Below are 15,819 nucleotides of genomic sequence, written 5' to 3' on the forward strand. Positions count from 1 at the left end.
TTGCATGAGGGGCTGGCTCCAAGCCATACTTTCCCCTCACCCCAGACTTTGTGTTCAAGGGCAGAAAGAGCAAACACACTATGTATTTGCTCATCTGTTCCATTTCTTGTGAAAGAAGTTTAAAGGTTTTTTTATATATTACTTTACCTTCGTTTTTTAAGTTATGTTTTTATTGGGGATCTTAGAAGATTATTTCTAAAACCTTAGGATTTTCTGCAACAAATTGTAAGCTGTATCTGACATATCTAGATTTTTCTGCTTTATATGTACGTGTGTGTGTGTGTGTGTGTGTGTGTGTGTGTGTGTGTGTGTGTGTAGATACTTGCAAGGGCAAACAAAGCAGAAGAAAAACTGAGGCTAACTCAGGTAAACTAGCCTTGACTTAAGCCCTTGAAATTTTTTCCAGCCATTCTAAATTGGAATAAGGAATTTGCTTTAACATATACATAAGAACAAAATACAAATGTTACAAAACTTTGGTTTAAATACTCAGAGATTTTTCTATCCTTTGCACAAACTGTCTCATTCGTTTCTTTACACAACAGAAAGTGATTTCTTTAGAGGTTTGATTGGTTGAACGTAAGTGTCTTTTTGGAAGCTTTTATCATCTATTGGTCCAATATCTAGATACACTTCATTTCGGGGTTTAATAATAATAATGATACTAATAATGATACTAATAATCATAATGTTGAGATTACTCTGGAAGGGGACTGAGTTTGTCTCAATCATTCTCTCTGATCATATTCTATGATAATGTTTAGTGGTTTCACTTTGACTTGCAGGTGAAAGCCTAATCATGAACAAGGATTCTTCAACATACTTTCCCTTCCGTGAGAAGAGAAATAACTCAGTATTCACAGAGTTCCTTGAATACATAAAATGAAATATCTAAATGAAGAATCTGTTAACAAACTCAAGTATAAGAAATCACTAAGGACACAGTGTAAATGGGTTTAAAATGTATTATATCCAGACCAATTTGGGATCATTTTTCCTGTTTTAAGAATATTGTGTTGAGGGATCCCTGGGTGGCGCAGTGGTTTAGCGCCTGCCTTTGACCCAGGGCGCGATCCTGGAGACCCGGGATCGAGTCCCACATCGGGCTCCCGGTGCATGGAGCCTGCTTCTCCCTCTGCCTGTGTCTCTGCCTCTCTCTCTCTCTCTGTGACTATCATAAATAAATAAAAAATAAAAAAAAATAAAAAAAAAGAATATTGTGTTGACATAAGAGGGGCATAGCTTACAAAAATTTGACTACTCTTACAATTTACATCCCGAAAATATGATGGGATTTTGCCAAAATACTTAACTTCTCCAGGATTTTGTTTCCAGCTTATAGAGAAATACTGACAACATTGTATATATTTAAAGTGCATGATGTGATGCTTTGATATACATTGTGAAATGATTACCAAGCTTAAGTTAATTACCACATTCATCACTTCACATAATTAACTTTTTTTGTTTGTGAGAACTATTAAGATCTATTCTCAGAAAATTTCAAGTAATACAAGACCATATCACCATCTCTAGTCAGTTTGCTGTACATTAGAAGCTTAGAACTTCCTCATAACTAGAAGCTGATATCATGTACCCTACATCTCATTCTCTGTCATCATTTCCACTTTCTGTGAGTTCAGCCTTACTTGCTTTTTAGATTTCACATATAAGTGACATCATACAGTATGTGTCTGCCTGGTTTATTTCACTTAGCATAATGGCCTCCAGGTTCATACATGTTGTCACAAATTACAGAATTTTATTCCTTCCTATGATTAAATACTATTCCATTGTATAAAAAATACATTTTATTTACCCACTTATCTGTTGACATTTAGACTGCTTCTGTATATTGACTATTACGAATAATGCTGAAGTGAACATGGGAGGGCACATATCAGTCAAAATTGTGATTTCATTTCCTTCAGATATAGAGCCAGGAGTGAGATTTCTGGGTCATATGGTAGTTTTAATTTTAATTTTTTGAGTAACCTCCATAATGTTTTCCATAATGGCTGTACCGGTTTACCTTCTTAAGACCAGTATACAATGAATCCCTTTCTTCATATCCTTGCTAACATTTGTTATCTTTTCAACAATAGACATCCTAATAGGTGTAAAGTGACATATCATTATGATTTTGTTTTGCATTTCTCTGATGATTACTGATGTGGAACACCTTTTTATGAACCTATGGGCCATTTGTACATCTTCTTTGCAAAAATGTCTCTTCAGGTCTTTCACCCAATTTAAAAATGGTTATTGTTATTATTGCTTTTGAGTTGTAAGAGTTCCTTATATTTTTTAAATACTAACCTCTTGTCAGATATATGGTTTGCAAATATTTTCTCCCATTTTGTTGTCTTTTTATCTTATTGACTATATCCCTTGCTATGCTGAAGCTTTTTAGTTTGATGTAGTCTCACTTACTTATTTTTGCTTTTCTTGTCTGTACTTTTAGTGTTATCATTCAAAGACCAATGTCGTAAAGCTTCTTCTTTATGTTTTCTTCTAGGAGGAGTTTTATGGTATCAGGTTCTACATTTAATTAAGTCTTTAATTCATTTCTAATTCATTTTTGTGGGTGTTGTAAGACAGGGGTCCAGTTTCACTCTTCTGCATATGGATATAGTTTTTCCAGCACCATTTATTGAAGAGAGCATCTTTTCCCTATTGTGTGTTTTTGGCACTCTTCTCAGAGATTTGTTGACTGTATATACATGGATTTATTTCTGGGCTCTGTATTCTATTCCACTGGTCTATGTGTGTGTATTTATGGCAGTACCACACTGTTTTTATTACTATACATTTGGAGTATAGTTTGAAATGAGAAAGTATGATGCCTCCAGCTTTGTTTGGGTTTATCAAGATTGCCTTAGCTATTCGGAGTCTTTTGTGGTTTCTTATGAATTTCAGGATTTTTTTCTATTTCTTGGAAAGGTGTCATTGGAATTTTGATGGCAATTGTATTGAATTAATACACCATTTGGGGTAGTATGGACATTTCAACATCATTTTTTTTCTAATCCAAGAACACAGGAAATCGTTCTTTTGTTCGTGTCTTCTTCATTTTCTTCATTAATGTCATAGTTTTCAGTGTATAGATCTTTCATCTCCTTGGTTCAATTTATCCCTATGTATTTGTTTTCCAGGACATTATAACTGAGATTGCTTTCTTAATTTTTTTAATAGTTCATTGTTAATGTATTGAAATAACTGATATTTGCATGTTTATTTTGTATCTGGCAACTTACTAAATTTATTAGTTCTAACAGTTACTTTGTGGAGTCTTCAGGAGTTTCCATACATAAGATTATGTCATCTGCAAACTGAGAAAATTTTACTTAATATTTTCTGATTTGGATGTCTTTTATTTTTATATCTTGCCTAATTTCTCTGGTAAGGACTTCTAGTAGTACGTTGAATAGAAAGGATGAGGATGGGCATCTTTGTCTTTTTCCTAATTTTAGAGGGAAAACTTTCAGCTTTTCACCATTGAGCATGTTAGCTGTGGACTTGTCATATGTGGCCTTTATTATGTTGAGGTACATTCCTTTATTACCTAATTATTGAGAGATTTTATCACAAGTTGTTTAATTTTGTCAAAAACATTTTTGATTCCGTTGAAATTCTATGACATTTAGGACTTAATACATCAGGGTTAAAAGGAATTAATTTAATTTGGGAAGAACTGGGGAGGAAATGAGAAGAATCACTAGCACTCTTTTTCAAATATTGATATATTTCTTCTTTTCTTTATCTCAATTTATTTCACAAATAATTATTGAGCTCTTACATAACATGTACCAAACAGTGTCTTGACTCAGGGTTCAATGAAAAACAAAATAGACACTGTCTTATAGTACAATGATGGTGATAAAAACAAAAGTACAGAAAGTCATGGCATAACAGGAGGACTTGACATAATACTGGTAAATGTCCATGGTGAAGTGAGCTTTGAACTAAGATTTGAATGATGAACAGGAGTTAATTAGGGGAAGAGGTGAAAAAACACTTTCCAAGTAGAAGAAGCAGAATGTTCCTTAAGTTGAAGTTGAGGAGATTAAAGAGGCTTGGTGAGTAACTAAAACATTAGTATGGCTCAAAAAAAAGTTAAGGATGAAAGTTTTGTGAGGGGAGGCTTCAGATACAGACAAATCTTAGAGTGCTGCTATGAATTTTGGTTTTTTAACTTAAGACTTTTGGTCTTTTGATAGAATTTTGGGAAAGTGGTAGTGGTGGTGCTAGTGGTGGATTTCTGATGTGAGATCACTCCAACTGCATGATAGAGACTGGGATGGTGGGAGAAAGGGTAAAGTAATTCTGATGCTGCAGTCAGGCTGTCCATAATCAATAGAACATGAAGCTCTGGTGGTCTGGTATAGTAAAAGTTAAGATTTCAACTAACAGAAATCTGATGTTTCATGCTCCTGGGCAAGCTCTAATAAAAATACTGTTAATCCCATGATAGAACCTCTTTTTAATTTTCCTAGCTTATGTTCCTAATGTTTATCTTCTCCTCCCTTGCTGGGAACTGAGATGCCATTACTCTCCACTATTTACCTGAGTAAATCATTACCATCATGATAAATAAAATAAAATGTCCCATCATTACCTGAGGATCATGGACATCCTACTACCCTGTGAACCACCAGGAAGTTCTTCTTTTTTTTATTTTTTAAAGATTTTACTTATATTAGATTTTACTTATATGAGAAAGAGAGCATGAGTGGGTGGGAGACGAGAGGAGACGGGAGAAGCAGACTCCCTCCTGAGCAGGAGCCTGACTTAGGGCTTGATCCTAGGACCCTGGGAACATAATCTGGGATGGTGACCTCAGCCAAAACTTAACTGCTTGAGCCACCAAGGCACCTCCCACCAGGAAATTCTTAAAGGAGTTCTTTAGGTACAATCTTTTATTAAAAAAAAAAAGCATGTAAAAAAATAATAAAATAAAAGCATGTAATTCTGATATTTTACAAAACTGGTAAGAGAATGCCAGCCCCTGGCTTGTGATTACTCTCCCTGTTTTCATTCTACAATGTATTTGTTAAAAGCACTGAAGTCTGGCTTTAAGGTGGGCACCTGTGATCTTTTTCTCATAATAATGGAGGTAAAGTAAGAGACTTTTGTCATTTAATAAAAGGACAAATAGTGGCAATTGAGAGAAAAAATGATAGAAATATTTGGATGGTAAAATAAAAATATGATGTTTGATTGGATCTAAGAGATATAATAGAAGGGGGTTTCAAAGATGAGACTCAGATTTCTTACTTGCAGAACTGAATGAATGATGATGCCAAGCATAAGAAAAACTACTGAGAGTTATGAGACCCAGATGAGATCCTTACCAAATTTCGTATTTAAGGTCATAGTGAAGAAGGATGAACAAGTAGAGGATCAGAGAGAAAATCTAGACCAAGTGGTATGATGAAAGCCCCAAATAATTACATCCATCCATACTGGGGGTTAAGAAATGGAACAAAAAAACCCTTACATCAACATCAACTTAAAGACATTACAAGGAGAGAAAAAATACAGATAAAATAGAAGATTCCTATGAGTTCCCTATAATTATATTTACATATATATTATAAATATAATTATATGTATATATAATTATATCCCTATAATTAAGAATCATACCTTGCATGATTTTATTTTATTTATTAACTGATTGACCATAAAAGGGTTCTCGCAAAGTGAAATCACTCACATGTTATAGCCTTGTATGGCAATTATTAAATCAGCTATCCCTCACTAATTGTTAGAAACAGTTGATGGAAGAAATAACATAAATACATATTGGGAAATTGTAAAAATGGCAATAAACATACCAGTTAACATACATCTCTGAATTCTTAGAAATTCCCTTGACAAATAAGTCATCAAGAAGTCTTCTAAAATATATCATGATGTTAATTGTAGCTATCTTATAATTATATAGTTATAAGTGATCTTTATGCCTTTCTCAGTTTTTCGACTTGATTACTTACAGCTTTTATCAAAAAATAATGAACTATAATAATATATACATACACACAAAAGAAAGAGATACACTTGGTTATTGCTTTGAGTACGTGTATGTATTTATTTCAAATTTACAATTTAGATTCAGCATGAATTGCAATAAATGGATCTTCAGCAGAGTTACTAATAGAAAAATGAGCATTCCCATCCCCAGAAATATAGATTTTAATTCCTGTACAATTGCCGTCAATTTTATCTCCAGAAATAACATCACAATATGTGCCAGCAGGAAGACCAGTTTGCAGAGTTAAAGATAATGGCCTGAAAAATAAAATTTAAGATTTAACTTCAATTCAGTACAATTAAAAGCAAGAATTCAGACTATCTCTAAAAGCTTAAGTTTGTGCAATAGAACTCTAAGCAGTCAAAGCCTCAGTGAGAAGAAAATACAAAGAACTCTCCAGCAGATGTGAACAATTTACAAGCTAATGGTAATCTTACAGAAGACTTAGCAAATCCCTAGTTGACTGTGAATATTATCACAAAATTATAGTTTTAGAACTTCAGTGAAGATTTGAACGAATTATCACCCTTAGATAAAAGTACTTCCTTTTAATATTTTAAATTTGTCAACTGCTTGCAAAGACATCTCCTAAGCCATAGTTTTATATATAAGGGAATCAATATACTAGAAGCAAAGGATGTGAGTATACCAATGAAAGTAAGAAGTATCAGAACTAAAACTTGAAAACTCCTGATGTGAATCCCTGACCAACCCTAAGATACATGTTCTTTAAACAATGCCTTAAAAAATACATCATTCATCAGAGAGACAGGGAAGTGAAAAAAGGAGACAAAGAACCAGCTACAAGAGTACTTCGAAAAAGAGCTAAACAAATGTACTTCAGTATTGAGGTAGTATTTTTCCATCATTTCAAAATGGAATGGGGGCTGTAAGACATGTTGTTCTAGTGATTTCACACCCTTCATATGAACTACTCTGTGTATTTTGTGTGGGGTATACAGGTGAGTCTATACGTGTGCCTCATATATGTACATGATATGCCAGGATGCACATATCTCCACTTAGAACACAGAGCCTTTATGAATAAGAGCCATTTTCATTTTTTTTTCTGATTTCTGTGGTTTCTTAATCCTCTAACTAAAGATTTTTTCAGATATGAAAAAAAAGATAAATGTGCAAGAAGAGAAAGTAGTAAACCAAGAACATGTTAGAATAAAACGTTATTTCTAATTGATATCTACTTACCAGTCATCATTGTTAAAGACAATGAACCCTTTGTTTCCTCTTCCAAAAGCTACTTGGTTGCTACCATTATCCCACCAGTTTGTAAAAGGCTGTCCATCAACTACATTACGGAACATAACCATGTTTCTAAAAATAAAATACCACATAAAATGCTTATGAATACATCAACAGCTTAAAATAAAATGTTAAGAATGTTTATTAGTAGAGGACATCTCTAAATAAGAATTCCTACCTTATTTGACGCCATCGATGTTCACAGACCCAATCATTACCACACGTAGTATCTGGATTAATAGTAACCTCTTTAATTATCCCATTATTATTTGGTGGCCCATACCAATCATTAACATCCTGAAGTAAAAAGAAAAAAAGAAAAAGTTTAAAAAGCTCATATTTTTAACATTTCACATATTTGTCTATTTCTTCTCCAGTACACCAAATCCAATATGTCTTGTATCTCTGCATTGTCTTCATTTAGAATGTAACTCCCTCAGCATTGTTACAGCATTTTGCCAAGTCCTAGCTATTTATCCCCAATTTCTCATTCTCTAGTACCATATTTTAAGGGCAAGATTTTTTAATACACTTTAATTTTCTTTCTAAGAAATTGCCATGGAATTCTTAATATCACTGTCAGCAGTGCAATGATAATGAAATGGCAAAGACTTCAGTGTCAGAAACAGCAGAATAAAAACAAAGATTCTATTACCATTAGTTAAGAAAACTTAGTTGATATACATAACTTCTCTGTGCCTAATTTTCTTCTCCTGTAAAATGGGGATAATGCATAGTTGCTATAAAAATTAAATGATAGGGAAGCCCAGGTGGCTCAGCGGTTTAGCGCCTGCCTTCAGCCCAGGGCCTGATCCTGGGGACCTGGCATCGAGTCCCACTTCGCTCCCTGCATGGAGCCTGCTTCTCCCTCTGCCTGTGTCTCTGCCTCTCTTTCTCTGTGTGTCTCTCATGAATAAATAAATAACATCTTTTAAAAAAATTAAATGATATATGTGAAAATGCCTTGAATGTGACAATTGCTAAATAAGTATTCAATTCTTTCAGTCTTCTTTCTGGATAAATGTGCTAATCAATACATCACAATATTCTTTACTAAACTGATCAGAGGTTTAATATTGTGCTTTTCTGACTGATACTTTTAACAACAGTCACAGAAAAAATGGAAGAAACTATGTAAATATCAGTCTGGTTTATGCTGAAAAGCATTTTTTATTTTATGTAAGAAGTTGCTGTACAATGCTGCATGTGAATTCTTCAATTAAAAAAAATTTCCATTACATTTCCAAATACATTCACAGTTTTATTTCTTAGTTCCCTTATAAAATTGCTACTCAATACCACATATAATACCCCAAATAATCTTCTCATCTTTACTTTTCCCTAAATAGTCTCAAATTTCTTCAATACATTTATTTTCCTTCCTCTTATAAGATATTTACCCTATTTAACCCCAGTTCAACCAAATAATTTCTTTCCATTCCATATGACTTTTTCCAAAGTATTTAACAAATATTTTTATTGTTCATATTATGGGCAGGTACTGTTTTAAGTTATTTCAATGTGTTAATTTGTAATCCTTATATCAACCTTATGAGGTAGGTACTTATGAAAAATACATATTTTACTTACTATATCCTTACTTTTAAGTCTTTCTTTGAGGTGGGTGTATGTTTATCATATTTCTGATATAGTTTGCATACTCTTTGACAACAGAGACAATGAATTTTAATTCTTTAATATCTACCGCATTGCTAAAAGCATTCCTGTATCAGGTTTACACTTCAATATTTGATAACTAGTAAATATAATAGCATCATGGTACAATTACAACAACACCTTCTTTTCTCTCTTGAGAAACAAACATGTTAGATAACACCAAAACTTACTTTTCCATTTTCAAAGTATCTTGGCCAACGGAAGCTTGACATTACTCGTGTAAATCCATATGGGTGAGCAAGCATAAATCCAACTCCCATTTTGTACAGTCTAAAGGTTACAAAATGATACCATCATAGAAGTAAACAGTATTTTTAGTATCATTAAAAGGTAGATTAAAAGGGGGGGGGCACTTTGTTTCCCACCTAGAGTCCCAGAACGTAAGAATAGATGCTCCTCCAGCTCCATGTCCTCGTTGATTGTCATGGTTATCCACAAAGACAAGTGCTCTATCAGAAGGCATGAAACCCCATCCTTCTCCCCAGTTCCTATTAAAACACACGTAAACACACAAACATGTATTCTTTCCCAGTAGCTTTAGGGTAACCTAAATGTATATTTATTTTGGCAGAGCAGGCCCAAATGAAATCTCTAATTAAATGATTATTCTATAGGAGTTTTAAAAATATATATAAACTATATATAGATATATTATGCATTCCATGTATGGATATATGTATGAATTACTTGGATTATATTCATATTACAGTTATAAGATCTATGCTATAAAAAGTCCTTTTAGAGATTTCAGTATAATTTAGAAAAAACTTCAGAATTTATCAACATCCATATCATAGCATTCAGAATAGAATACTGGGTTTAAAAGCAAGTTTCAATATTATATTGCTATAATATAAATAGTCTAATATTTGAAAATAATTAATTGATAATACTCATAAATTGAATAGTATAACCACATTGTGGGTTATGCTTTATAAATGACACGATCATTTTAATAACAATGTGGCCTTCACATATTATATGCAAACATTAGTAATCTAAAATAGTTATATAATACACAGATTAAAGTCTCTAGGTTATGTTTGGGGTTTCCAGACATCCTCATGATTGACAAGCTAAATAATAAAGATGATAAATTTGAATTTTGGGAACTTTAACCCTTGTTACTATTCACTGAATCCTTAAAAGTTCTAAATAAGTTTCTAAGATAATGGAGATTGAGATAATAAGACTAATACATCTGTGAAATAATTTAAAAGACAAAACATATCTTGTTTACTTTAAGTAAGCCATCTTTTCTCCATTCCATTTGCGCAGAACTGTGCCTAGTTTTGCACCATACTTGAATTCCGTCACACGGCCATTTCCAAAGTACTCTTGGCTTTTAATTGGCTCACCACCCAGATCAATTACCTAGTAGAAATACAGGGGAGAGATTATCTTAAATAAAAACTTTAAAGACTTTTCACCAGGGACGCCTGAGTGGCTCAGCAGTTTAGTGCCTGCCTTCAGCCCAGGGTGTGATCCTGGAGTCCCCAGATCGAGTCCCACCTTGGGCTCCCTGCATGGAGCCTGCTTCTCCCTCTGCCTATGTCTCTGCCTCTCTCTGTGTCTCTCATGAATAAATAAATAAAATCTTAAAAAAAAAGAAAGAATTCAAGAACACTATTCTATATAAATGATTCAGCCATTAAACAACGGAATTATATTTTAATTAAATCCACAATTTTCTAAGGAATTAAGTGATATTATTTTATGTACATATGAAATATAGATACATATATGTATTAATGTACCTCCTGGTAAATGAAAGGTTTACTTCCTCCAGGGAACCACCTTGTATTTAGATTATGCAGTTTATCCAAAACCGCCTTCATGTCTCCAGGCCACATGTGCTTGGAAGCATCAATTCTGAACCCTGCTACACCAATGTCAATGAGGCGGTTTAGATATTCAGCAATCTTGGAACGCACATAATCTTTCTCCAGTGCAAGATCAAGAAGACCAACCAGACGACAATCTCTGACCTATGAAGGCAAAAATTTTGTGACTCATACACAAAACATCATATTTACTTGAGAATCCATTTCATTATGCATTCATTTATTAATTAACAGATATTTCTGTAGTGCTTCCTTGCATTGGCAACTGGAGATACTGACATTCTAGTATGGACATACCTTTGAAATATTTTCTAGTATAAAAATGGAGTATGTAGGAAATAAATTAGAAGAGCTTTTCAACTGGGACAAATTAAATTGAGAAAAATGTTTTAAATATTGATTTCTATTTTCCTAAGGAATCTACGCCAGTATGTAAAATTATGATCAATAAACTACATGTAAATAATTAAAGGTACAGATAGCTCTTTATTCGCATCACTGTGGTTTTTTAATTTAATTACCTGATAAGGATCATTATAGTTTTCAATGTCTCCACTTCCAGTTTTACATTTACCATCATTAAAATCCCAACCAGAGAATGGGACCGCTGGAAAATCTCTGTTTCCAGGGTTGAAGTAACTTCCACAAGTACTGCTTGTTCCTGCACTCACAGCATTCCCACACATATGATTAATTACAGCATCCACATAAATATAGACCTGAAAAACAAAGTTTCTATTTGTTTGACTCATAGAAAGGTAGAAATTCATAGTATTATTGACTAAAGTTTATGGAATGATAATCACACTCCAAAACAGGTCTTTGCTATTTTTTAACTTATCTTCTTAGTAAACCAAAAGTCAAGCATGAAGGGAAATCAATATGAACTAAATGCCTATCTGCTTTCTACCATCTTGGTAAAATATTTACATACACGATAAACTGATAGAACTAAAGCTACCAGGCAAACAGCCTTTTTAGGGAGAGGCAGGAATCAGCTGAGGCAAGAAAGAGTAGTAGTTTTTAAAATTTCCATGCATTATCCTAGAAAGCTAGTCTCTATTATCTACTTAACATCTGAACTTAATTATTGTCTCTTATGCTCCTCATCAAAAATGATTTAACTATATATTACCAATTAAAGAATATAACTATACACCTATGGGGAAGAAGATTCAGAAATGATAGGTGGAGATACAAGTCACATAAAAATTACAAGCAAATATTGCACCTGGAATTTCCAACTCCTAACTAGGAAAGTATTCCCCAGAAATGTGTATAGTTATGGGGTTCAAAGTTGATACTTTCTTTATAAATAAGCTCAGCTTGAAACTTTGATTTAAATTTCCTTTAGTAGATAAATAGCACATATACAAAAGTTTACAAAAGCTGAGCATAAGGTAACAATTAAGCTTTAGTTATGGCTTAAGTGTAAAGTAAACTAAAAAAATAAATAAATATGGAAAACATTCTGCTAAAGAGTAACAGGAGACAGGAGACATTATTTTCCTGAATATTTTTTAAAGGAAACTTTAATTCACTTACACCAACATTGTTACACCGAGTCACCATGTCTTTGAATTCATCTTCATTTCCTGATCTTGTGCACAACTTGTAGCTAATTGGTTGGTATCTTTCCCACCAAGGTCTTGAAGGGTTATTAATCACAACATTTTCATTGGGTGGAGAAATCTATAAATAAAAAAATCTTAATAAGTATCAAATTATGGGTTAGTTTATATCATCAGATTACTCTAGAAACTCATCAATAATCTAAAATTATTTCTGAATTTTTGCATACACAGCTACATTTTTAACAACCACATGAAAATATTAACAGCATACTGGAAATGTCCTGCCAAAGAAAGGTTATATTAGGAATGAAACATAAAGTTGTCAACAATACTACATTTCTTTTGTCCTCAGTAAAATGCTCCAGCTTCACAGATACAAATCATAATACCATTTCCTCTAAGTATAGCAAACTGCAATTTATGCTCTGAACAATACCCACCTGAACCCCTCCAAATCCTCTTGGAGCTAAGTATCGTTCGCATTCAAGAGCAATGTCAGCCCAGCGCCACTCAAACAGATGGACAATAGATGTCCGTCCAGGTTTGGTATTTGGGGCATACTGAGCCCAGCAGAACCCAATGACTGAAAGCAATAGAAAGAACTTCATTTTGCTTTGAGTTGGTAGTATTCTTCCCAGGAACTATTTATCCTCCTGTAAGAGACATATTTTACTAAGTAAATGTTACCATGAATAAATACATAGAGCACAAAGTGTTTATTCATAATCAGAAAAAAGGATTATCAATAATAATATTAACAGGTGAAGAATATCTATAAAGAACTTTCCAGAAAAATAATCTAAGTGACCTTTTAGACTTAATGTTTTCCTTATTGAGGGAATATTAACCTTTTTAAACATCTGGCAGTTTATATATAAAGAATCCTTAATCATGTATTACTTAATTAGGATTAACTTTTATTTCTGAAGTCTTTCACTAATAGAAGGAAAAATCACAATTAAAGCCAACTGAATTTATGGTCAAAACTTTGCCTTAACTATTTGTAACCATTATAATGTTTCAATTTCAAAAAGAAACAGGATATTCAATTCAGTTCTGTTTTTATACCACCAAGTCTCATTTTTAGTTATTGAAGTTTCTACTTTACAATTTAAGAAACTATTGGAAAGTTGAATGCCCACGAATTGAGGAAACAGACCCTTTCCCCACCCTCATCAAATCATATACTTAATGCAATGGCTATCATGTAGAGGGTTTTGTGGTATTTTTTTTTTCCTTTTAGCTAAATACCTCTTTTACTACCTGATAGGATACTAAATTGATGAATTCACACACTGCTTCATTCTTAATCTAAGTAAAAGCCTATAAAAGAGAATAATTGTATGGGGGGGGAGACTTAATGCATTAAGTCAACAAGCATTAACTGAATGCTGCTTTTTGCGTAAGCATTCAGATGATATTTGGGATACAGTGATGAATAAGACAGATAGGAATCATATTCTCAAAGAGCTTACGTTCTATTGTGGAAAGAAATTATATGAGCACTAGATATCCCTCATCACCAAGGAAATACAAATCAAAACTGCAATGAAATATCACCTCACACCTGCCAGAATGGCTAAAATTAACAACACAAGAGACAACAAGTGTTGGTCAGGAGGTGGAGAAAGGGGAAAACTTTTACACTGTTTTTGGGAATAAAAACAGGTGCAACCACTGTGGAAAACAGTTTAGAAATTCCTCAAACAGTTAAAAATAGAGCTACCTTGTGATCCAGCAATTGCACCACTAGGTATTTACCCAAAGTATACAAAAATACTCAAAGGGACACATGAACTTCTATGTTGATAGCAGCATTATCAACAATAGCCAAACTCTGTGGAAAAAGTCTAAACGTCCATCAAATGATGAATGGGTAAAGGAGTGGAATAGATAGATAGATAGATAGATAGATAGATAGATAGATAGATATAGATATGAGGAATGGTATGGATATGGATAGAGGATATATATATCCAGCCTAAAAAGAATGAAATCTTGCCATTTGTAACAATGTGGTTGGAACTAGAATATATCATGCTAAGTGAAATAAGTCAGAGAAAGACAAATATATGATTTTACTTGTATGTGGAATTGAAGAAACAAAACAGATGAATACAGGGGAAGGAAAGGAAAAATAAAATAAGATAAAAACAGAGGGGGAGGCACCTTAATGGACTATATAGTTAAAAGAACAAACTAAAGAGTGGAGATGGGTGGGAATCGTGTAAAGTGGGTGATGGGTTTTTAAAAGAACACATATTGGGATGATGACTGTGTGTTATATGTAAGTGATGAATCACAAAATCCTACTCCTGAAACCAGTACTACACTATATGTTAGCTAACTTGAATTTAAATAAAATTTTAAAAAATGAAATCCTGCCATTTGCAACAACATGTTGCAAGGGTGTATTATGCTAAATAAATTAAGTCAGAAAAGACAAATACCATATATTTTCACTCATATGTGGAATTTAAGGAATAAAACAGATGAACATATGAGAGGGAAAAAAAGAGGGGCGAGGAAAACAAACCATAAGAGACCCTTAATGATAGACAAACTGAGGGTTGACGGAAGTGAGTGTGGGATGGGCTAGAAGGATAATGGTAATTAAGGAGGGCACTTTTTATGATGAACACTGGGTGTTGCATGTAAGTGATGAAATGCTGAATTCTGCTCCTAAAACCAATATTGCATTATATGTTAACTAACTAGAATTTAAGTAAAAATTTGGAAAAAAAGAAAATATATGAGTAAATTATAAAAAAACAACTGAAGATATCAATAAGAACTAGTATGAATTAACAGTAATAAAATAGAAAGTTACTTTTCCATCAGGGTTTTTTAAACTGGATAGTCGGAAGATTTCCCTGTGGAAATGATTTTCAGCTAGCATTTGAAGGAGTAGACGGAGCCAGTCCTTTGAAGATCAGAGAAAGAGCAATCTAGAGGAAAGTACAAGATAAAAAGCTCAAGGAAAGAAAAGACTCAAGTGATATGTTAAAAAAAAAAAAAAGTCAAGGTAGCTAAACAATGTGTAATAATGGGAAAGGTAAAATGATAAGATATCTATTAGGCCAGGTCATGAAGGACCTTGTAGAATTTAACAAGAGCGCCTTTGAATCTGAAAAATGGAAGCTAGGAAACTTTGGTATACATTAAAAGAACATCACTCTTGCTGCTGTGAAGAAATTGGATTATGTGAAGATTAGAGTAGAGGTAAGGAGATCAGTCCTACTTTTTAGTGGTCTAGGAAAGAGGTCAGCAGATTGGACTAAGGGCACTGACAGGATATATTATATTTCAGAGGCAGAGAGGCTATAGGCTTATGGATAAATGAGAGCTGAAGAATGAGGGGAAGAGAAAACTTACAGAAAGATATTTGGTGATACCATTCATTAAGATGAGGAAAAACAAGGAAGTT

General features: G+C 33.2%; 1 protein-coding gene across 1 annotated transcript in view; it reads right to left on the bottom strand.

The window, feature by feature from the left end:
• Nucleotides 1–6,070: 6,070 nt before the first annotated feature.
• Nucleotides 6,071–15,819, bottom strand: part of LOC112918226 (pancreatic alpha-amylase) — a 71,530-nt gene continuing 61,781 nt past the window's right edge. The window contains exons 2-11 of the mRNA XM_025996321.2: nucleotides 12,833–13,045; nucleotides 12,364–12,510; nucleotides 11,340–11,537; nucleotides 10,732–10,962; nucleotides 10,215–10,348; nucleotides 9,340–9,462; nucleotides 9,145–9,244; nucleotides 7,476–7,594; nucleotides 7,244–7,369; nucleotides 6,071–6,294 (exon numbers count right to left, since the gene is read on the bottom strand). Coding sequence (XP_025852106.1) covers nucleotides 6,105–6,294; nucleotides 7,244–7,369; nucleotides 7,476–7,594; nucleotides 9,145–9,244; nucleotides 9,340–9,462; nucleotides 10,215–10,348; nucleotides 10,732–10,962; nucleotides 11,340–11,537; nucleotides 12,364–12,510; nucleotides 12,833–13,000 — 1,536 coding nt within the window. The 5' untranslated portion in view covers nucleotides 13,001–13,045 and the 3' untranslated portion in view covers nucleotides 6,071–6,104. The remainder of the gene's footprint in view (nucleotides 6,295–7,243; nucleotides 7,370–7,475; nucleotides 7,595–9,144; nucleotides 9,245–9,339; nucleotides 9,463–10,214; nucleotides 10,349–10,731; nucleotides 10,963–11,339; nucleotides 11,538–12,363; nucleotides 12,511–12,832; nucleotides 13,046–15,819) is intronic.

Source organism: Vulpes vulpes, chromosome 3, assembly GCF_048418805.1.
Source record: "Vulpes vulpes isolate BD-2025 chromosome 3, VulVul3, whole genome shotgun sequence".
Lineage (NCBI taxonomy): Eukaryota > Metazoa > Chordata > Mammalia > Carnivora > Canidae > Vulpes > Vulpes vulpes.